General features: G+C 35.5%; 1 protein-coding gene across 2 annotated transcripts in view; it reads left to right on the top strand.

Moving 5' to 3' along the window:
- Nucleotides 1-24,861, top strand: part of bbg (PDZ domain-containing protein big bang) — a 627,951-nt gene that overhangs the window by 98,704 nt on the left and 504,386 nt on the right. The window contains exons 1-2 of one of the 2 annotated variants that reach the window (XM_075305499.1): nucleotides 4,899-5,006; nucleotides 5,118-8,080. In XM_075305499.1, the coding sequence (XP_075161614.1) occupies nucleotides 5,263-8,080 (2,818 nt within the window). In that variant the 5' untranslated portion in view covers nucleotides 4,899-5,006; nucleotides 5,118-5,262. Of the gene's footprint in view, nucleotides 1-4,898; nucleotides 5,007-5,117; nucleotides 8,081-24,861 lie in introns of those variants that run through there. The other variant, XM_075305498.1, reaches the window with a different exon arrangement.

Below are 24,861 nucleotides of genomic sequence, written 5' to 3'. Positions count from 1 at the left end.
GTCCAAATTTGTATCGAATAAAAAAACTTGCTAAAAGCCGCATGCCATATACAGGCGTTCTTACTCGCACTTATCAACTATGATCTAAAAAACCGGACAAATATAACCCATAGCCTGCAAATAAAAGCCCTAAACTCATTTATGGAATTAGATAGGTAGATCGAAGGACACAGAAATAGGCTGACGGACGAACAATCAGATGGCTGAACCAACGGATAGGCGGATCGACGAATAGGAAAGCGGATGAATGAACCGACATGAGGTCTAAAGAAAGCGATACAGCCAATAAGAGTGTTAATAGACAGCGGGTATATATAAAGAAAAACGGGCACAATGATAGGTAGAACGATATGCAAAAGGGCGAACAGATGGGCAGGAAAAGAGATGATAAGACGGTGGTTAGATTGGGTATATAACCCCATTTGTTGCTCTACTGTATAGGTATTGACAGGATAGGGATAGGATAGCGATATGATAGGGATAGGATAGGGATTGGATAGTGATAGGAGTACGTATAGGGATGGAATAGGCATTGGATAAGGCTAGGGTGGGGATAGGATAGGGATGGGATATTGTAGGTATAGGGATGGGATAGGGATAGAATATTGTACAGATAGGATAGGGATAAGGATAGGATAAAATAGAACAGGGTAGGGATATGATAGGGATATGCTACAGATAGATAGGTTTTTCTACCAGTGTAGGAGTACGTATAGGGATGGAATAGGCATTGGATAGGGGTAGGGTGGGGATGGGATATTGTAGGTATAGGGATGGGATAGGTATGGAATATTGTACGGATAGGATAGGGATAAGGATAGGATAAAATAGGAAAGGGTAGGGATGTGATAGGGATGGGGGGTAGGGATAGAATAGGGATTGGGATATTGTAGGGATAGGAAAGGGCTAGAATAGGGATATGTTACAGATAGATAGGTTTAGGATAGGTATAGGAATAGGTATACGATAGGGATAGATAGACTCATAGCTAAACTTTTAACGGATCGATGGTTGACAAGATAGGCAATGAGGCCGCTAATAGGCAGTAAATTGATTGTTGAATTAGACACTTAGGTTAGGTTAGGTTAGGTTAATTAAGTATAGTGATCCGCCTTGACCACGACGTTTTTGTATTCAAGATGGACATGTTGATGTACAGATGAAGGAACACAGAGAGAGTCCGAACGAAGAGTCAACCCAGCAAAAAAAATTGGAAGTTGTTCCAAAGGCACAACTTTAAAAGCACTTCCAAAAATGTCCTCCCAACGATGTTCTTTAATAATTACTAGCGTAACCCGGCCCGCTTCGCTGCGCCTTCCGAAGCGTATTTGTAGGAACATTTTGCGTGAACTTAGTCAACCATATCCTTCGTGCTGAAAACAAATTCGAAAAGATTTGAATTCTTTCAAACAAATCGGACTACTTGCTTTTTCGTAAAATCGGACTACTTGCATATGTAAAACGGTTCGTCTTGAAAAATGTTGGGGAGAGGGTGTACCCTTTCCTCCAATTTTTTTTAATAATGTTCTGTATTCAAGTAGTTGGACAATCTTCGATATTTCTTGTGAATTGTTTAGTGGTTTGTCATTTTTTAAGTGGTTTGTCAAGGAAAGGTATCCTTGTCCTCAACATATCTGAAAATTAAGCACTATATTATAATAACATACAAAGAATTACTGTTTCCCATCCAATAAATCGGAAAAAGCAAAAGTAGTAAAAAATTTTACCACATTAACATTTGCTAAAATGTTGGAAAATGATGCATCCTCTACGTTGGCTCCCAATTTCATGTAAATTTAAGTTCTTTACTAAAAAGAAGTCTGGCAGAAGCTTGTGCAAAAATAATAAAATTATGTATCGAGTTCCCATTTACGGACAACCCTCTACTTTCAATTTAAGAAAAAAAAAAAACGGACTAAAGGGAAACCACCTTCGCTCCACTCCCACCTGATATCGGACTATCACGTACCCTATATTAATTTCGCAACTACTCAATGGTCCCTATAAATTCTATCGAAGTAGATCGATAAAGTTTATTTCAATTTTCCCCTTCCCCAACCAGATATCGAAAAATCATATAGTAATTTAAAAATTATGTATAAATTTAATCACCTCCTGCCACGTCCCTGTAAATTTCAAGTAGATCGGAGATGTTTAAATTTTGCTCTATTGTTTTAAAGGGACGTCACTTTCCCCGATACAATATCGACACCCCTAACCTTCCCTGAAAATTCTTGAAACTTTCCTTCAAGTGTGGGGCAAGGAAGGTTGCCTCTTCGTTCATAACCTTCCCCCACTGCCTTTGTAAATTTCAAGAAAACTTAAATTTTTTTTTGTAGTTTTAGAGGAGGACCTCCTCCCCGACCAAATATCGAAAAGTGATTTAGCGTATCTTTTGTAAACGTCCCAGAAAATGTCAAGCAAATTATAAGCCTAAAGGGGCGGCCTCTCTTCCGTCCAAATATCACAAAATCAGGTATCAACTATTACGGTTGACGGAGGTTACGATCTCTCCCCAGTCCTCTGTAAATTTCAAGTAATTACCGAGTTACTTGAAATTTTAAGTTTAATTTTATCTGTATGTACTTAAGAGAAGCGGATGTCTCCCTATGTCCTTTTATTTTTATTAAAAAATCAGGAACCTGATATAAATTTCGTAACCCATTTTTTCTGTAAAATTTCAGTCGGCGGAGTTTAGTTTTGTTTGAACTTTCAAAAAAAAATTTGGGCAAAGGGGTGGTCCCCCTCCCCGACCAAATATCGAAAAATAATGTAGCGGATTTTTGTCTACATGCCAACCCCAACATTCAATGAAAATTTCAAGCAAATCGCATAATTTTGTTCCAAGTTTCAAAAAGTAGGGCAAGGGGGAGGTCCCCCTCCCCATCCACATATGAAATCATCGGGTACCCCATATTAATTCCATAACCTCACCACATGTTCTCTGTAAATCTCAGATAATTTAGAGAATTTTAGTTTTTTCACTGTACTTTAAAAAAAGTCGAACAAAGGAGAGGCCCCCCTCCGCCACCAAATATCGAAATAAAAAGTAGCGGATCTTTGTCTAGATGCCAACCCCAATCTTCAACGAAAATTTTAACCAAATCGGTCAACTTTGGTCCAATTTTCAAAAAGTCCGACAAAGGGGAGGTCCCCCTCCACGACCAGGTGTCAAAAAATGAGGTACCCTATTATCACCACATGAACGCCCCCTACGATCTCTGAAAGTTTCAAGTAAATCGGTTCAGCCGTTTCGGAGCCAACTCGGTACATACAAACAAACAAACAAATAAACAAACATAGATTGAATTTTATATATATAGATATGAGTAATATTATTTTTTTTTTTGTAACAAATAGGTTAAAAACAGATTACGAATTAATAAAATGGTACAAATTATTGATATTTTGTCGAAAAAAATGCTAAATCCAGTCTAGAAAATTTGCAAATTTTTGAAAATATTTGGGCTCAAACGTTTCAGAAAACCATTAGAAACCATAAAAAAATATAAAAAATTTTTATTTGCAAAATACTACAACATTTTTTAATTGACATCCAAAACACTGAATTCGAATCACACCTTAAGATGTGATGCAAATTCTGTGCAACGGCTATTGAAATGGTGGACATCCGTCCTATGACAAGTCCATGTTAAATTCATCGCTTCTGCGCCAATTTTGCACCACTTCCGGATCCAAAAAGAACATTTTCACTACTTTTTTTGGCGAAGCTTTTTTTGCTGGGAATAGACAGATGAACTTAAAGGCAGATAGAAGGATGGACAGACAGACTGCACTTATTAGCTCTAATAAGGGCTGTTAATCCAACTTAATATGCCTGCAGTCAAAAGTTAGGCGGACGGACATTGATATAAGCGGTCGAAAGAGTGTTAGATAACTGGATGGACGGGTGGTCAAAATATCGAATGGAAATGTGTGCGAAGAATTCGACAAACAAATATACGGAAGAATTGGTAGACGAATGTACTGTCAGATTATTAGCTCTCTCTCTACTCTATAGAATTTGACAATATTAGTCCATATTCGAACTTGATCTACCTGGCCAGTAGGACGGGAGCCATCGTGGCACAATGATAACCATGTCCTCCTTACATATAAAGGATCGTGGGTTGAATTCCACCAACAAGTTTTTCAGCGGGGAATACCCCCTTTTAGCAATGCTGGTGAATTCTTTGAGTGTTTCAAAGTTCCTTTAAGTGGCAGCATTCATTCGCATCTGCAGCTAGATCTCCATTCTTAACGTGGCACTATTGGATTTGCTTTATGAGACGGCGGGGACATGGGACCTTACTATTACAAAACTGAGGTCCAATTTTGCGGTTTACTTATGAAAAATTTCGCGAAAGGGATATGACCCTCTTAACGTGGTCTTGGTAGCTTTTATTACGAATATTGCATTTCATTCGATAATTTATCAAAACGATAAGCCAAAAACTCAGCAAGGTCGAATCTAATGTACACTCCACCATGGATAACAATTACTTTTGACAAGTTTCAAGCCTATAGCTGTTCGGTTAGAGTGATTTCAACAGACGGATGGACGGTAGAACATCACTGAATAGACTCAGAATTTCACCCCAACTAAAAAAATTAATTTTGGTTGCCAAAAACCCTTTACTGATGAATGATCGAAACCAAATATTTCCAAGTGTTACAAACGGTAGGGAAACTTTTGTTGCCCTCCAGCCTATGGAGGAGGAGGCTATAAAATTGACAAAACAAAACAAAAAAAAGACTGATAACAGTTGCACCTCCACTACAGGTGCTCGTGCTCGCATTTATCAAGTCTACAATATCGGTGTCGTCAACACCATCATATACAAAAAAAGACAAATGAAAATAAATAAAAACACCGCAAATAAACCTAGTAAAGAAATCGAGAACTTTAGTATACATTTCAAATTGAAAAGGTTAAGGTTACGTTAAACGAAGTTTTCCAAAAAAAAAAAAACGAAGTTAAATTCCGGTTAGAAGAAGTGGAGGAGGTAAACAAACAATTTCAATACAATATCTATGTAGAATTTAGAACATATTTTCATCCATATTAATTACTTTCGTTTTTGTTTTGTGTGTTTCCTCTTATCTCTTCGATATAGACCCATTGTCATAGTTGATGACTTGAGTCAGCAGAAATCTGAAGTGGCAAAAACTGAAGAAAATCTTAAGGAAGGGAATCCAAGAAAATCGGTAATTGCTACTGGTGCGTCAACACTCAAATCTAAGAAGCCAGCATTTATTGGCATGCCTGTTGTACCGCCCACAGTGCCTACGGAAGAATTGGAAAATCTTAAGAAAATTATACGAGAAGGCAAAATCAATTCCAGTAGTATTTTGGGCAATATGAATAACTCAAGTGATGATAATGGCAGCAGCACTGACGATCATAAGACCAGGGATAGTAAGACTTCGCTAGAGGAAGAAGTTGATGGAAAGATCACAGAAACAGACACGAAGAGGAATGATGAAATAAATTGTGAGAAGGTAAAAGGGCATTCCCAGCAAGCCACCAATATTGAGGACGCAAAGGACTCTACTACAAATGAAAAATCAAAGATTGAGGAGTCCAAAGATCCTATCCCTAGAAAAGATGAGTCCTCACTCCCTATTTCTACTAAAGATGAGTCCGAAAACAAGACTACAACTAAACAAGAGTCAAAGGACCCTGCTGCTAATGAAGCAGAGAAAGAGCATTCTGTGAAGCCCTTAGAAGTGATTGCAATCAAAAAAGAAAAACATCAACAAATGGAAATTGCTGAAACCTCAAATAAAGATACCACTCAATCTTGCCAATCTTCCCAGGAAATGAAAACGGAAACCCAACTGACCACTATGAAAACTGAAACGAAAACGACTACAACTACGAAAAAGATCATCAAATCATCAACAACATCATCGACCACATCAACTTCATCATCACAAATGGGGGAGAACAATTTAGGAGATCTTATGGGTACTTCAATCCCTGAAGAGTTTACCAAATCATCGATAGCTGATGAGTTTAAGAAACTGTTAACATCGGCCAAGACCCCAACAGAAAATAAAGCCATTGCCTTTACTCTTCAACCTTATGCCGAACGTCAGGCCAATACTAAAATCACAGTTTTGGAAGAACGTCAATTTGAATCGGATCAGAAAGCCTATTCCGAGATACGGACCAAGGACTCAACAACCGGTGAAGAGAAGATACAAAAATCCTCTGAAAGCCATAGGGAGAAAGCCAAATTGAAGAAAATCCAATCACAAGATAGCCTACATGATCTAGGGACCTTAGCGAAACCGTTAACAGTTACCGCCCAAGCGGAAACTCGATTATCGGAAGAGGCCCATAATCCACAAGATAAGCAAAGTATTGTTCGAGGTATTTTGAATTTATCGGAGTGTGGTAAGCAAATACAAACGAATAGCAAGGGAGGCGTGGATTTGGTGGAGTGTGAACATCAGATTGTGGAAACGTTTGAGGACACAGAGCATATATTAACAGCTGGCAAAGATGAGGAGGCTAAGACAGAGGGTGAACCAAGTTTAATAAGAGAGCTTAGTGAAACATTAACAATTTCCAAGGATGGTGATACACAAGTAACCAAACACAATGAGTTAACAAAAGAGATACCCAACCCCGAGATGTTTAAATCGCCCATGGGAAAAGAACATGAACTCTTCAAATCCGAAACCAAGGATCAGTTAAAGGATATTGATCCTCAACAGCTGATAGACGATGTCCTCAAAGATGCTGAAAAGCAAGCCTTGAAACGTTTTGCAAATCAAAAAGAATCCATGAAGAAGAAACCAAAATTGGTGAAGAAAACCGAAGAAGAGAAGCGTTTGGAAATGGAAGCTCAAAAACTGATTGAGAGTTATCAGAAAGTTCGTAAGGAAGCAGAAAAACTATTTCAATACGATGACTTCAGGCGTGATGATGATCAAGGTTTCGATTTAAGTGGCCTTGAATCAAAAGAAGAAGGTGAAAAACAAAGCCCTCAGGAAATGAATGAAATCAATACAAGCCTTAAAATTGATGGTAAGGACAAAGAGGATATGGAACAGCCTCCTTCACCTGGACTTGACAATTGCGATAAGGAAATCTTAGCATCTCCTTTGGTCATAACTCCTTCGTCTTCTGAAGATTTAGTACAAGATGAACCTACCTATGTCTTGCATAAAAATATTGTTGAAGCAGAACCCAAGGAATCCAAAATAGTGGAAATTCTTAAAAATCCAGAAAACTTACCTAACACCGCAGAAAAATCCTTAGAATCCAAAGAGAATATAAAAATTGAAGAAGTGCCTACCGAAGAAAATGTAATCTTGGATTCCAAAACAATTCTCTACGCCAAAACTCCATCACCAAAACTTTCTCCCAAACCTAAAAAAGCTGGAGAGAAACTTAACCCTGTGAAGGAAATCACTCAAACCGCACCCCCATCTCCCAAGCTCAAATCGAAACCCAAACCAGCACCCAAGCCCAAGCCTCCAATACCACAACGTCGCGGTAGTGGTGATTCAGGTAAACCCATACCCAAAAGAAGGGGATCACTAGAAACATCCAACTCGACAATACCACCCAAAACTAGTAAAGAGGAAGCTCCCATAACTCCGATAATCGAAATACCCAAACCCCATATGGAACGTATCATTGTGGGTGTAGAACATCATATTGTACTTCCGAAGGATGTTCTAAAGAGTGAAGCCTCTGAAATAGCGTCTACTCCTCTCTCGCAAATGGTTATAACTTTGTCTAGTGAGAAATTACCTTCGGTAATGGATAAGTCACCAGAAATTCCATCGAATTTGCCTCTTTTATCACAAACTAATTCGGGTGATTTATTGGAAACTATATACTTGCCAAATGTTTCAACAACTGAAGAGCGAGAAGCTAAGGAGATAATCACTTCATCCTCAGTGGATTCAATAGAGAGTGTTAATCCTGAGCCAAAATCGAGAGAAACGCATACGAACTATGAGGAGGATTCCTTTAAATCACTGGAAATAGACCGAGATCAAGGAGATAATGATATGGAGATGAATGTCAGCGAGGAGAGGGATAAGAAAAAAATTCAAGGTAAGTTGAAGACATATAGACCTAAGGTTATCCTATTTCTTTAGTAAAATAAATTAACCAAATCGGGATCATGTTGGGCAACCATGGATTGTGTCCTCGCATTCAGGGTAGTTCGAAATCCCCATATTCAACCCAAACATGTTTTAAGAGCAAAATAATATTTTTGGACGGTGAATATGGTAACTCGTAAATTTTTATGAGAAAGAGTACCACTTTTTATTGCCAGTGAAACTTTTGGTGCCGCAACTTTAACGCTGATCCTCAAGCATTTTGGTTTTCTAATATCTGCCAGAAATGTGCGTAAAATTTGATTAAAATCTTAAATCGTCCAAATCGATCTATGTTTATGGATTTTCCTTCATTTTACGTTCATACCGAAAAATGTGGATTTGCCAATATGAGGATGATATTCGTAGAAGTATGTTACCTTTCAAAGGCCCTCTCTCTCTGGCTCATTCCTGAAAGCAATAGACTCCAATTTTTTTATTTGCCCAAATTTAATCCGACCTTCTGTCATCAGCTATGTTAGCTATTTGGGTTATTTTCCTCTTTGTCAAAATCCAAACATGTTTACTATTCAACCAGATTATAGTAAACAAAGTTAGTGTGGGAGCTACTATTACTGGCTATCTTAAGAAAACATCTGTAAGTTTAAACTTTCATGTTATCCAAAACCAAGCTGGGAAGACAGAGCAAAGAGATTTTGTTTAGCCTTTTTTTCTCGGTAAGATATTTGCCAGATAATTGTGGTGAAAAAAAAACATACCAAAATGACGAAAACAAAACACATTTGTGTAGAATGTGTCTACAATCTCATCGCAAAGTTCTTAGAACTAATGGGGGGAATAAATGAAAAATTTGACACTTAACTTGCCAAGACAGCTGCCACCAGCAGCATTAGATTGTCGAAGTCGAAGCAAGAAAATAAAGTTGCAAGCTTGGCTTATAACGAATTATAGGTACCCTCCATTATAGGCTATGGCCGAGGGTGCCTATATTTGGCCTAGTGTTACCATTGAGATTTTGTAAAAAGTGACACTAAAAGACGACATTTTGATACAGATTAGAGATCTGATCGTGACCCCAAATTGTTCCAACTCATGAACAGTTTCTTGACTCACGCGACAGTGGTAGGGCACTCTTATGGCAACTGCGTGAGTATGCGTCTGCGTGATTACTACAAGGTCGTACATGAGCGTGAGCTACAAAATTAATCTGTTCATAAGTGTGCGTGAGTTACAAATATACACACAAAAAAATAATTCTTTCATCCCAAACGAAATTTTAGACAAACAAAGTTCGTTTTTCATTTGCTTTTCGCTGTAAGGAAGTTTATTTGGAAGAAGAGTATATACTTTTTGTGATAAACGTTTATTCTTTTCCAGAATGTAAAAACAATTTCATAAAGACTAACTCAAAAAAAAAAAAACAATCTTTTCTGGCTAATGGCATTTTCCCTCACACCTTTCTCACTTCCACGAGTTTTTTTAGTTCTTGGCACCTTTTATACAAACAATGTAGAAGAAATTATTCGATTTTACCTTTCGCCTGGACGGAGAATCGAACCGCGGACCGTACAATTTGTACGCCAACACACTATCCACTGAGCTATGTCTCTGTTATTGTCAACAATAGACAATTATCCATATAAGTTATATTTATGTAGCATAGCTTGCGGCGCCCACCAGCCGATTAAACAAACTTAATGTGACAGAAACATACATTTAGTTGGCCACCGTGGAGCAGTGGGTGCTACCTTCGCCACCGTGGTGCAATGGTTAGCATGCCCGCCTTGCATACACAAGGTCGTGGGTTCGATTCCTGCTACGACCGAACACCAAAAAGTTTTTCAGCGGTGGATTATCCCACCTCAGTAATGCTGGTGACATTTCTGAGGGTTTCAAAGCTTCTCTAAGTGTTTTCACTGGAATGTGGAACGCCGTTCGGACTCGGCTATAAAAAGGAAGTCCCTTGTCATTGAGCTTAACATGGAATCGGGCAGCACTCAGTGATAAGAGAGAAGTTCACCACTGTGGTATCACAATGGACTGAATAGTATAAGTGAGCCTGATACATCGCGCTGCCACATAACCTAACCTAGCCTAGTCCGCCTTGCATGCCAAGGGTCGTGGGTTCGATCACTGCTTCGACCGAACACCAAAAAGTTTTTTTTTTGTTTTTTTTTTTTTTTGTTTCTACATATATTCCAGGTATGTTCGGAAGATTCCGAAAAGATGTTCAACATCACATACTACTATATTAAATTTTTACTATGACCTGTAAAATGTGTCTTATTAAAGACTTAAAGTCAGAAAGGAACAGTGCTTTATATAAACGAAATGGACTGAAAAATTATTGAAAAAATAAACATTTTGTAACAAATGATTTTTTTGGTGATAAAAGTTTAAAAGTTTCGGAACAATTAAAAAACTAAAAGAAAAACGTTTCCGGTACACGTTTTCCAAACGTTTTTGTTTTGCGTGTAGGTAAATACGCTCATGAAAATGATGAAGCTTACGAACATAATCACGCGCACAAGTTGAATTCGCTTTCCATTCTAGGATGTTTAGCTCTCGATATTATTTTTATTAACGGGTGATACGGTCAAAATTTGGTCAAGAGAAAACGCGTGTAAATCGGCGAAATCGTTTATTTAAAAAATCAAATTAAATTTCTTTTTCAAGTTCAATTAGTATAAAATTCAGGAAAAATATTCAGTTAGGCTTTTCCAAATCCGAATTGCCGGGCCTCACGCTTGACACCTGCCATCAGATTTTGGACAGCCACCTTGTCCACCTTCTTCGCCGCAGAAAGCCAGTTTGCTGCTGCTCGCCCTTAGCAGTTTTTTTTTTGGTCTTCTTTAGGTTCCGCATGACAATAGCCCAGTATTTGTCAATTGGGCGGAGCTCTGGCGTGTTGGGAGGGTTCTTGTCCTTGGGAACCACCTACACGTTGTTGGCGGCGTACCACTCAATGGCCTTTTTACCGTAATGGCCAGATGCCAAATCCGGCCAAAACAGTACGGAACAACCGTGTTTCTTCAGGAAAGGCAGCAGACGTTTATTCAAACACTCTTTCACGTAAATTTCTTGGTTGACAGTCCCGGAAGCTATGAAAATGCTGCTTTTCAAGCCACAGGTACACATGGCTTGCCAAACCTGATATTTCTTTGCGAACTTTGACAGTTTTATGTGTTTGAAAATATCTGCTACCTTTTGCCGTATAAAACTCCTGTCCCGGAAGCTGCTTGTAGTCGGTTTTGACGTAGGTGTCGTCGTCCATTACCACGCAGTCAAACTTCGTCAGCATCGTCGTGTACAACCTCCGGGATCGCGATTTGGATTCACTACCTTCTTGTAAGTCGATAGTCCGGCTCGTTTTTTGGCTCGATGCACGGTTGTAGACGATACTCCCAGCTTATTTGCGGCATCGCGGAGAGAGAGGTTAGGGTTTCGCTTGAAACTACCGGCAACTCTCTTTGTCGTCTCAGCGGCTTCCGTTTTTCGGTTCGGTTTCGATTTTCCCCCGATCCAGACTTCCTGGCTGTCGACAAACGTTCCCCAAACACTTTATTTACATTTGTAACGGTTGATTTGGCAACTTTTAGCGATTTTGCCAGCTTTGCGTGCGAGTAGCTCGGATTTTCGCGATGCGCGAGCAAAATTTTGATACGCTGCTCTTCTTGCTTGGACGGCATTTTGACAACTGAAGAGTGAATTCCAAAATCAAAATAGGAGCAACATTCTACACACACACACCTTCAAAATGAGGAGTGTTCAGGTTTTTTAAATGCAAAATTGAAAGAAATACGTCAAGTTTATATTGACCAAATTTTGACCGTATCACCCTCTAGGCAAAATATCACAAAATTTTTTAATCCTCATTCAAAACACTGAGTTCGGATGACAGTTTAAGAAGTGATGCAAAGCCAGTGCAACGGCTGTTGAAATGGCGGACATCCGTCCTATGACAAAACCATAGTAAATACATCGCTTCTGCGTCAATTTTGCACCGTTTCCGGATCCAAAAAGAACATTTTCACTACTTTTTTGGTGACATTTTTGTTTGCTCAGATGTTTTTAATATTTGAAAAAGACGACCTTTCTTTATGTTATTTATTTAAATGAGTTTTAATAGAAAGTTGTACAGCATGACAAAAATGTGACACACAAATGTAAAAAGTAAGTAATTTAGTGGTAGAACGTACAATTACTTCAAAAAAGTGGCAAATTTGATATCCCCGATATTCTTGATATTTTTTATTGATTTAAATAATGTCATTCATTACCGATTAAATTGATCTACACATTTGAATAGGAATGGTTAAAAATCGTTGTAATATTTCATTGTATTGCAAACGTTATGACAAAAATATCATACCCTCATACTTTGAACGAAAATAGGCAATATGGTCCATTTTCTGATGAAGACTGCAGAGAATATGGCAAATACTCTCACACGATCATTGGAGACCATTTCTTAAGAAATGACAACAAAACCCAAATGGAATTGTTTTGAATTTTTTTTATTTGCTTGTTAACATTTAATGAGAAGTAGCCATATGAAGATTTGCTATATCACATGGGGTGTAAGGTTTGTTCTGCCAGATCAGGTGACAAAAGTTAATATGAAATTGAATGTTTTCCTCATTGCTGGAAATTTCTTCTACGTTGTATCATTTTATATAGTAAAAGACTAAGGGGTTAGGTTTCAATGGTTGTGATCGGTATGAAAATGGGGCATCCAGAAATATGGGGTTTCAATCACGGTTGCAACTCGTGCCAAAAATAATCAACCAAAATTTTTGAAGATAATTTTACTAAAAATCTACGAAATTAAAAAAATTTATTTTGAAACCAATCAAATACATTCCTTGAAATGTAAATGTGTCGAATTTGAAATGTTTTAACGATTTTAGCCTGCACCAACAAGGGAAGGGTACAACTTCTACAGAAACGGAGAACTTACTCAAAAAGGACAAGGTACATTGATAGTATGAACTTGCACGAAATTTAATTTCTATAGACAATTTTGTCAACATTTTATTTCTATGGAAAATTTCCGCAAAATTTTATTACTAACAGGTTGGCTGATAAGTCCCCGGTCTAACAAAGAAAAACACATTTTTTTATAACGACCTTCCAAGTTTTTGATACCATTTTGGTAGTACTCCTTCAGTTTTGCCTCGAAATAGGCCTCAGTTTCGGCGATCACCTCTTCATTGCAGCCAATTTTTTTCCCTGCGAGCATGTTTTTGAGGTCTGAGAACAAGAAAAGTCGCTGGGGGCCAGATCTGGAGAATACGGTGTGTGGGGAAGCAATTCGAAGCCCAATTCATGAATTTTTGCCATCGTTCTCAATGACTTGTGGCACGGTGCGTTGTCTTGGTGGAACAACACTTTTTTCTTCTTCATATGGGGCCGTTTTGCCGCGATTTCAAACGCTCCAATAAAGCCATATAATAGTCACTGTTGGTGGTTTTTCCCTTCTCAAGATAATCGATAAAAATTATTCCATGCACATCCCAAAAAACAGAGGCCATTACTTTGCCAGCGGACTTTTGAGTTTTCCACGCTTCGGAGGCGCTTCACCGGTCGCTGTCCACTCAGCCGACTGTCGATTGGACTCAGCAGTGTAGTGATGTTCCAAATATTCCGCATATCCAAATATTGATGAATGATATGACCAACACGTTCCTTTGATATCTTTAAGGCCTCTGCTATTCTCGATTAACTTCATTTTACAGTCATTCAAAATCATTTTGTGGATTTTTTGATGTTTTAGTCGGTAACCACCTCTTTCGGGCGTCCACTGCGTTCACCGTCCTCCGTGCTGATTTCACCACGCTTGAATTTAGCATACCAATCAATTATTGTTGATTTCCCTGCGGTAGAGTCCGGAAACTCATTATCAAGCAAAGTTTTTGCTTCCACCGTATTTTTTCCCTTCAGAAAACAGTATTTTATCAAAACACGAAATTCCTTTTTTCCATTTTTTCACAATAACAAAAGTTGCTTCACAAAAGACGCTCTATCTCACAAACTAATTGACTTACAGACGTCAAATTTTGACACGAATCATTTGAAGGTTGGTACTATATAAAAAGAACATGCATTTATTACTGGCGATGCCATCTATGTGTCAGACCGGGGACTTATCAGCCAACCTGTTATTTAAAATTTTATTTATGTAGAAAATTTTGTCAATATTTTATTTGTATTGAAATTTTAGACAAAAATTTATTTTTATAGAAAAAAATTCTATTGGAATATTTCTTACAATTTATTTATATAGAAAATTTTGTTAACATTTTATTTATATAGAACATTTTATTTCTATAGATAATTTTGTCATGTCAACATTTTATTTTTATAGAAAATTGTGTCAAAATTATATTTCTATAAAAAAATTTGTCAAAATTTAATTTCTATAGAAAATTTTGTCAAAATTTTATTTCTATAAAAAATTTTGTCAAAATTTTATTTAAATAGAAGATTTTGTCAAAATTTTATTTCTATAGAAAATTTTGTCTAAAATTTATTTCTATAGAAAATGTTGTCAACATTTTATTTTTGTAGAAAAATTTGTCAAAACTTTATTTCTATATCAATTTTTTTTATAGAAAATTTTGTCAAAATTTTATATTTATAGAAAATTTTGTCAAAATTTTACTTTTTATAGAAAATTTTTTCAACATTTTATTTCTATTGGAATTTTTGTCAAAATTTTATTTAGATAGAAGATTTTGTCAAAATTTTATGTCTATAGAAAATTTTGTGAAAATTTTATTTATAGAAGATTTTTAAAAATTTTATTTCTTTAGAAAATTTTGTCTAAAATTTATTTCTATAGACAATTTTGTCAAAACTTTATTTTCAATGGATTTTTTAAGTTTACTTCCATAGAAAATTTGGCAAAATTTTATTTTTATAGAAAAATTTCTCAAAATTTTATTTTTATAGAACATTTTGCCAAAATTTTACTTTTTATAGAAAATGTTGTCAAAACTTTATGTGTCAAAACTTTATTTTTATAGAAAATTTTGTCAAAATTTTATTTTTATAGAATATTTTGTCAAAACTTTATTTTTATGGAAAATTTTGTCAAAATTTTATTTTTATAGAAAATTTTTTCAAAACTTTATTTTTTATAGAAAAATTTTTCAAAATTTTATTTTTATAGAAAAAATTGTCAAAACTTTATTCCCAATGGCTTTTTATTTCTATAAAAAAATTTGTCAAAATTTTATTTCTATAGAAAATTTTGTCAAAACATTATTTCTATAAAAAATTTTGTCAAAATTTTATTTAAATAGAAGATTTTGTCAAAATTTTATTTTTAGAAGATTTTTAAAAATTTTATTTCTTCAGAAAATTTTGTCTAAAATTTATTTCTATAGAAAATTTTGTCAAAACTTTATTTTCTATGGATTTTTTAAGTTTACTTCCATAGAAAATTTTGTCAAAATTTTATTTTTATAGAAAATTTTGTCAAAATTTTATTTTTATAGAAAATTTTGTCAAAATTTTACTTTTTATAGAAAATTTTGTCAAAACTTTATTTTTATAGAAAAAATTGTCAAAACTTTATTTTTATAGAAAATTTTGTCAAAACTTTATTCCCAATGGCTTTTTATTTCTATAAAAAATTTTATTTCGATAGAAAATTTTGCCAAAATTTTATTTCTATTGGAATTTTTGTCAAAATTGTATTTCAATAGAGATTTTGTCAAAATTTTATTTATAGAAGATTTTTAAAAAATTTATTTCTTTAGAAAATTTTGTCTAAAATTTATTTCTATAGAAAATTTTGTCAAAACTTTATTTACAATGGATTTTTTAAGTTTATTTTTTTGAATAGAAAATTTTGTCAAAATTTTACTTCTATAGAAAATTTTGTCAAAATTTTACTTCCATAGAAAATTTTGTTAAAATTTTATTTCTATGGAAAATTTGTTAAAACTTTATTTCTATAGAAAAATGTTGTTAAACATTTTGTCAGCATTTTATTTCTATGGAAAATTTCCTCAAAATTTTACTTCTATAGAAATTTTATTCAATTTTCTTTTCTATAGAAACTTTTGTCAAATTTTTACTTCTATAAAAAAATTTGTCAACATTTTATTTCTATGAAAAATTGCTTTCAAATAAAAAGTGGCACAGCAAACAAATGTAAAAAGTAAGAAATTTAGTGGTAGAAAATTTTCCTCAAAAACTTTTTTTATTGCAAATTTTGTCAACATTTTATTTCTATTGACAATTTTCCCAAAGTTTTATTTCTACAGAAAATTTTGTAAAAATTTTACTTCGATAGGAAATGTTGTCAAAATTTTATTTCTATGGAAAATTTCCTCATTATTTTATTTCTATAGAACTTTTTGTCAAAATTTTATTTCTATAAATTTGTTTTTTTAAGTTTATTTCTATAGAAAATTCTGTCAATTTTTTTAATTGTAAATATTTGTTAAAATTTTATTTCTATAGAAAAATTTGTCAAAGTTGTATTTCTATAGAAAATTTAGTCAAAATTCTGTTGAAAATTGTATCAAAATTTTATTTCTATAGAAAATTTTATCAAAATTTTATTTCTATAGAATATTTTGTCAAGATTTTATTTCTATAGAATTTTTTCAATAGTTTATTTCTATAGAAATTTTTGTATATTTTTACTATATTTGAAATATCGATTACTGGTCATTACATATCGCGCGAGTTTACCACTTACCGTAAATTACGATTATTTCTGAAATATTGACACTATAAAGACAAAATAAAAATATTTGATTAGTGTACGTAATTAGTGAAAAATGTCGCCGAAATTTATTTTCTCCACCATAGTAGATGTAACGCATGAAAATATTTCCCTCAGAGCCCAAAAAAGTATACCCAAAGAAATTTGATGTCGATTTTAGCGGATTTTTTTCAATGGGTATATGAATATACTCTGGTTCGGGTTGAAAATTGACACATGTTGTTAAGTCTTCTCGGACCGCATTTATTTATAGCCCCGTTATATACCGATCTAAAAATTTATAGACTGATGTCTTTAATATAATGACGTCTTATTTTTTATTCATTTTTGTAAAATACGACATCAAAATAACCAGACAATTAACTTATAATAAAACAACTAAAAGTAGTTCCACACTTTTTTTCAGCAAAAAATTGGGAATTGTTCTAAAGGTACAACTTGAAAAGCCCTCCCAAAAATGTTCTCACAAAGAAGTTAATTATTTCAACCACAAAGGAAATTTATTTAATTCAGTTTTGTTCATATTTTAATGGTTAATTTTAATTCTTTTTTTTCAAATAGTTAAAAAAAAGTAAGAATTAATAGAATAGTACAAATCATTCAAATTTAGCCGCAGAAATGCTAAGTCCATTCTAGAAAAATCGATTTTTCAAAATATTCGAGGGCAAACGTTTCAGCCAAGCCTTAGAATGCATTAGAAATCATAAAAAATTATAAAAATTATTTATTTGGGAAAATATCACAAAATTTTTTAATTCACATTCAAAACACTGAATTCGGATAACACCTTAAGAAGTGCTGCAAATTCAGTGCAACGTCTGTTGAAATGGTGGACATCCGTCCTATGACAAGTTCATATTACATTCATCGCTTCTCCGCCAATTTGGCACCACTTCCGGACCCAAAAAGAACACTACTTTTTTGGCGACGCTTTTTCGCAGCATTATTAAGATATTCGTTTATGAAAGAATAGAATAAAGGGTGATATGGTCAAAATTTGGTCAAGGGAAAACGCGTGTAAATCGGTGAAATCGTTTATTTAAAAAATCAAATTAAATTTCTTTTTCAAGTTCAATTAGTATAAAATTCAGGAAAAATATTCAGTTAGGCTTTCGCTTTTCCAAATCCGAATTGCCGGGCCTCACGCTTGACACCTGCCATCAGATTTTGTACAGCCACCTTGTCCACCCTCTTCGCCGCAGAAAGCCAGTTTGCCTTGAACTGCTGCTCGTCCTTAGCAGTTTTTTTGGTCTTCTTTAGGTTCCGCTTGACAATAGCCCAGTATTTCTCAGTTGGGCGGAGCTCTGGCGTGTTGGGGGGGTTCTTGTCCTTGGGAACCACCTGCACGTTGTTGGCGGCGTACCACTCCATGGCCTTTTTACCGTAATGGCAAGATGCCAAGTCCGGCCAAAACAGTACGGAACAACCGTGTTTCTTCAGGAAAGGCAGCAGACGTTTATTCAAACACTCTTTCACGTAAATTTCTTGGTTGACAGTCCCGGAAGCTATGAAAATGCTGCTCTTCAAGCCACAGGTACAGATGGCTTGCCAAACCAGATATTTCTTTGCGAAATTTGACAGTTTTATGTGTTTGAAAATATCTGCTACCTTTCCCCTTCCTGTCCCGGAAGCTGCTTGTAGTCGGCTTTGACGTAGGTTTCGTCGTCCATTACCACGCAGTCAAACTTCTTAAGCATCGCGGTGTACAGCCTCCGGGATCGCGCTTTGGCCGTCGTATTTTGTTTATCATCGCGATTTGGAGTCACTACCTTCTTATAAGTCGATAGTCCGGCTCGTTTTTTGGCTCGATGCACGGTTGTAGACGATACACCCAGCTTATTTGCGGCATCTCGGAGAGAGAGGTTAGGGTTTCGCTTGAAACTACCGGCAACTCTCTTTGTCGTCTCAGCGGCTTCCGGTTTTCGATTTCCCCCCGATCCAGACGTCCTGGCTGTCTACAAACGTTCCCCAAATACTTTAATTACATTTGTAACGGTTGATTTGGCAACTTTTAGCGATTTTGCCAGCTTTGCGTGCGAGTAGCTCGGATTTTCGCGATGCGCGAGCAAAATTTTGATACGCTGCTCTTCTTGCTTGGACGGCATTTTGACAACTGAAGAGTGAATTCCAAAATCAAAATAGGAGCAACATTCTACACGTACACACCTTCAAAATGAGGGGTGTTCAGGTTTTTTAAATGCAAAATTGAAAGAAATACGTCAAGTTTATATTGACCAAATTGTGACCGTATCACCCTTTAGTCAATTACTATTTTTATACCCACCACCATAGAATACTCAACACTTAGTGTCAGTTACCCTGTAGTATGGCTCATATATTTTTGTAGGGCTAAAGCGAAGCCTTTGTACCCATGTACGGCTTATGAGTACGATGGTCCTTTGGTATGATATTGACCATGATGCCCGACTTTATTCCATTCTCATCTTGAAGCTAGAATTTTTCGAAAGTTTGGTGCACCACTAATTGTCGGTTTTATTTTGAACACTTATGCTAGTTTCCTGTCTTAATTGCAGGCTGGCTAGAAATGTCACTTGGTTTATAAAGCTTTCTAAACATGACACCTTTCACTGTTAATTGCAACAAAGAAATTTAAGAAGTGATGTTGTTTCGAGGAACACAAACAGTAGAGCAATTTTCCCACTTGAGATTAAAAAAGAAAAAAAAAAAAAACATCACAATTTTAAGACTTCTGGGATAAGTGACGAGGCTTTTGTATATGCTCTGTGTCTATGTACCAAACAGAAAGATTTTACTTACCTTATTTCCCAATTAACCAATTTCCCATCATTTGTTTTTCTTTGCTGGTGGTATATTCATTGCCAATCTATATGAAATTGTCAGAGTTTGATGGTTAATTATCTTATAGTTTTAATTAAATGTTGGCGAAATTCATTCGTTATCGTTAAAACATTCAATTGCATTGCAACGAACGGTTCATGTTTTCCAACCCTTTCTGTTGGGTATCATATCCCAACAAATGTGGTGGTACCAGGCAATCTGAATTTGTAATTAGAGCTTTTGTTTTTTTGGTTTTATCTTTTTATAGCTATGCATTTATCTATGCATATTGAAATGAAACCTAATGTTATTGATTTGCCCATTTCCATAAAAGATAACGATTATTGAATATTTAAATAGGATAGAAACTACAATGGCCTAAACTTTATTTGAAGCTAGAGCGAATCAAATTGATTTATAATAAATATTTTATTTTAATTTATTTATATTTGACTCGGTTCAAATTAAGTAAACTTACTTAAAAAAAAAACTTACATTGAATTATTAAACATTAGGTTAGGTTAGGTTAGGTGGCAGCCCGATGTACCAGGCTCACTTAGACTATTCAGTCCATTGTGATACCACATTGGTGAACTTCTCTCTTATCACTGAGTGCTATCCGATTCCATGTTAAGCTCAATGACAAGGGACCTCCTTTTTATAGCCGAGTCCGAACGGCGTTCCACATTGCAGTGAAACCACTTTGAGAAGCTTTGAAACCCTCAGAAATGTCACCAGCATTACTGAGGTGGAATAATCCACCGCTGAAAAACTTTTTGGTGTTCGGTCGAAGCAGGAATCGAACCTACGACCTTGTGTATGCAAGGCGGGCATGCTAACCATTGCACCATTATTAAACATTAAGCTATATTTAATTCTTTTTCATTAATTTTATTGAATATATTTTTAAATTAAATAGAATTAAGTGATATGAAGGAAATGAAGGAAAAAAATTGAAATGAGCGTTTATAGACCTCTTCACTGATCGTCCCTTTACATTGGTGTATTGCTTCAGCTATAGCATCCTACTTTAGATTCTCGTTTCAACAAGTCATAATGGATCACTAACAGCAATAAGAATGTCTTTGTGATACAATGTTGGACTCGATCATAGAGTTTCTCAATCCTATTTTGTTTTCTTGTTAATTATATTCACTCTGACCGAGAAGACACTAACTAACTTACCGCAATTCAGATCAAAATTAAACCGCATAATAATTTGAAATCATAAAAAAAGTACCTTAGTTGAAATGGTACTTCACACATAATTTCTCAATGGCACTAGCCATTCCTTTCTAAATACCAACATGGGATGTGTGAGATACGCAATGGACAGATTATCTGGATTTAATGCTTCATAATAACAAAGTTCACGTATGGCAGCAACAAACTCTAGAATCAAGATGAAGATCAAGATGCAGACCACAATCATCAGAGAGAATGAGAATGAGCGATGATTGGTTATATAAAATTATAAACATTCACTGGTCATGAAATGGAATTACACACAACTTGGACACAAATTGATGATGGTAGTAGGAAGTAGAGGTTGAGCAAGTGACATGCCATTGTCATAAGTCAGGGTAAATCGTGAATCTCTGACGTGCATCCAGAGAAGGAATATGTTATGATCACCTCAAACATGTTTTAAGAGCAAAATGTTATTTTTGACCGGAGAACATGTAACATGTTATGTTGTCGAAAATTATGTACCTGTTTTCGGCAATCACGTATATGTTTTCTGAGAAAAGAACACGATTGCGACAAAAATGTTCCATGTTCACCGTCCAAAAATAACATTTTGCTCTTGAAACATGTTTGGGGTGATCATATCCTTCTCTGCGTGTGAGTTTTAAGCCGAATTTCACAAACAGTTTTCAATTAAATGCCTATAAAAGATTTGTTTATATTAAAAACAAGTATATACGGCCGTAAGTTCGGCCAGGCCGAAGCTTATGTACCCTCCATCATGGATTGCGTAGAAACTTCATCTAAACACTGCCATCCACAATCGAATTACTTAAGTTGCGGTAACGCTTGCCGATGGCAAGGTATCTTAAAACCTCCTAACACCATATTCTAAATTGTATGTAAGTCCATACGTGGTATATATTAAATCAAAAAAGATCGATCCAATACGTATATAATTCAGTTTGACAAAGTAGACATAAAATTTAGACAAAATTTTCTACAGAAATAAAATTTTAACAAAATTTTCTATAGAAATAAAATGTTCACAAAATTTTCTATAGAAAAAAAATTGACAAAATTTTCTGTAGAAAGAAAATTTTGACAAAAATTTCTACAGAAATAAAATCTTGGTAGATTATTTTTGGCTCGAGTGGCAACCGATATGGACCAATTTTTGTGTGATTGGACCAATTTTGGCATGGTTGTTAGCGACCATATACTAACACCACGTTCCTTATTTGAACCGGATCGGATGAATTTTGCTCCTGGTCAAATCTGGAGAATGTTTTATATGGGGGCTATATATAATTATGGACCGCTATGGACCAATTCTGGCACGGTTGTTAAAGATCATATACTAACACCATGTTCCAAATTACAATCGGATTGGATGAAATTTGCTTCTCTTGGAGACTTCGCAAGCCAAATCTGGGGATCGGTTTATATGGGGGCTATATATAATTATGAACCGACGTGGACCAATTTTTGCATGGTTGTTAGATACCATATACCAATATCATTTACCAAATTTCAGGCGGATCGGATGAAATTTGCTTCTCTTTGAAGCTCCGCAACCCAAATCTTGGGATCGGTTTGTATGGGCGCTATATATAATTATGGACCGATGTGGACCAATTTTTGCACGGTTGTTAGAGACCATATACCAATACCATGTACCAAATTTCAGCCGGATCGGATGCAATTTGCTCCTCTTTGAGGCTTCGCAAGCCAAACATGGAGATCGGTTATATGGGGTCTATATATAATTATGGACCGATGTGGACCAATTTTTGCATGGTTGTTAGAGACCATATACCAACATCATGTACCAAATTTCAGCCGAATCGGATGAAATTTGCTTCTCTTTGAGGCTCCGCAAGCCAAATCTGGGGATCGGTTTATATGGGGGCTATATATAATTATGGACCGATGTGGACCAATTTTTGCAAAGAAGCAAATTTCATCCGATCCGGCTGAAATTTGGTATATGGTGTTGGTATATGGTCTCTAACAACCATGCAAAAATTGGTTCACATCGGTCCATAATTATATATAGCCCCCATATAAACCGATCCCCAGATTTTGCTTGCGGAGCCTCAAAGAGAAGAAAATTTCATCCGATCCGGCTGAAATTTGGTACATGGTGTCAGCATATGATCTCTAACAACCATGCAAAAATTGGTCCACATCGGTCCATAATTATATATAGCCCCCATATAAACCGATCGCCAGATTTGGCTTGCGGAGCCTCAAAGAGAAGCAAATTTCATCCGATCCGGCTGAAATTTGGTACATAGTGTTAATATATGGCCTCAAACACCCATGCAAAAATTGGTCGAAATCGGTCCATAATTATATATAGCCCCCATATAAACCAGATTTGACCTCCGGAGCCTCTTGGAAGACCAAAATTCATCTGATTCAGTTGAAATTTGGTACGTGGTGTTAATATATGGCCTCAAACACCCATGCAAAAATTGGTCGAAATCGGTCCATAATTATATATAGGCCCCATATAAACCAATCCCCAGATTTGACCTCCGGAGCCCCTTGGAAGAGCAAAATTCATCCGATTCAGTTGAAATTTGGTACGTGATGTAAGTATATGGTATCCAACAACCATGCAAGAATTGGTTCATATCAGTCCATAATTATATATAGCCCCCATATAAACCGATCCCCAAATTTGACCTCCGGTGCCTTTTGGAGAAGCAAAATTCATCCGATCTGGTTGAAATTTGGTACGTGATGGTAGTTTATGGTATTTAACAGCCATGCCAAAAGTGGTCCATATCAGTCCATAATCATATATAGCCCCCATATAAACCGATCCCGAGATTTGGTTTTGGAGCCTCTTGGAGGAGCAAATTTCAACCGAGTCAGTTGAAATTTGGAACATTGTGCTAGTATATGGCCGTTAGCAACCATGTCTAACTAGGTCCATATCGGTCTAAAGTTATATATAGCCCAATCACACAAAAATTGGTCCATATCAAGTTCGTAATTGTATATAGCCCCCATATAAGCGGCTTTCTACCACATATGAACTAACTCACAATTTAGAAAACGATTTTAAGAAGTTTTAATATACCACACCCCAAGTAATTCGATTGTGGATGACAGTCTTTCGTATAAGTTTCTACGCAATCCATGGTGGAGGGTACATAAGATTCGGCTGGGCCGAACTTACGGCCGTATATACTTGTTTTATTGAACATTTTCTTCATAAACGCTGGTAGAAAGATAACTAAGTTAAAAATATATAATTATTAAACAAATTCGTAAATGCAACAAATGTTTAATTATAATGAACTTTCATAGTAAACACCAATATTTTTCGAACTATTAACAAACATTTTCAATGCCCAAATATAATAAAACCATTATTAGCTCTAATGGTTTTATTATATTTAGGTAGATCGCTGATAACACTACTGCCTACAGACTGGAAGCCACGCGTATTTGTTCACATAAATAACAGTCAACAACGTTTCTGTAAAGTAAACTATGCTGATGGCAATTTGGAAATATAAAAGACCACTGTACAGAATTGTACAAAATGAAAATATCGTTGGCTTATTTTTTATGAAATTTTCTTCATTAAAACGGATATGGGGTTAGTGGAACCCCTACCCGTGACCTTAATACAATTTTTGACAATGAAGCTCCGCCAAGGACCAGTGTTTATCGATAGTATGGTGAATTCAACGGAGGCCATTGGAAATTTCGAACGCTCTATATCTCTCAACGGGATTTTCATCACGAGTATCTAGACGCATCCGAATTCTTTCCGGGAACGATTTCGGGTTGATCATCGCATACGCGTCGTCGAATTTAAATCACAACTTGGGGATGTGAGCACGGTGCCACTCGAGCCAAAAATAATCTACCAAAATGTGGAGAAAATTCTACCATACAAAAAAAAATCTTCTATAGAAAATTTTGTTTAAATTTTATTTCCATAAAAAATTTTGCCAAAATTTTATTTCTAACAGGTTTGCTGATAAGTCCCCGGACTAACAAAGAAAAATACATTTTTT

Source organism: Haematobia irritans, chromosome 4, assembly GCF_050003625.1.
Source record: "Haematobia irritans isolate KBUSLIRL chromosome 4, ASM5000362v1, whole genome shotgun sequence".
In the NCBI taxonomy this organism is placed as follows: domain Eukaryota; kingdom Metazoa; phylum Arthropoda; class Insecta; order Diptera; family Muscidae; genus Haematobia; species Haematobia irritans.
Note: the sequence above shows the minus strand (reverse complement) of the source record. Positions and strands in the feature narration are given on the sequence as shown.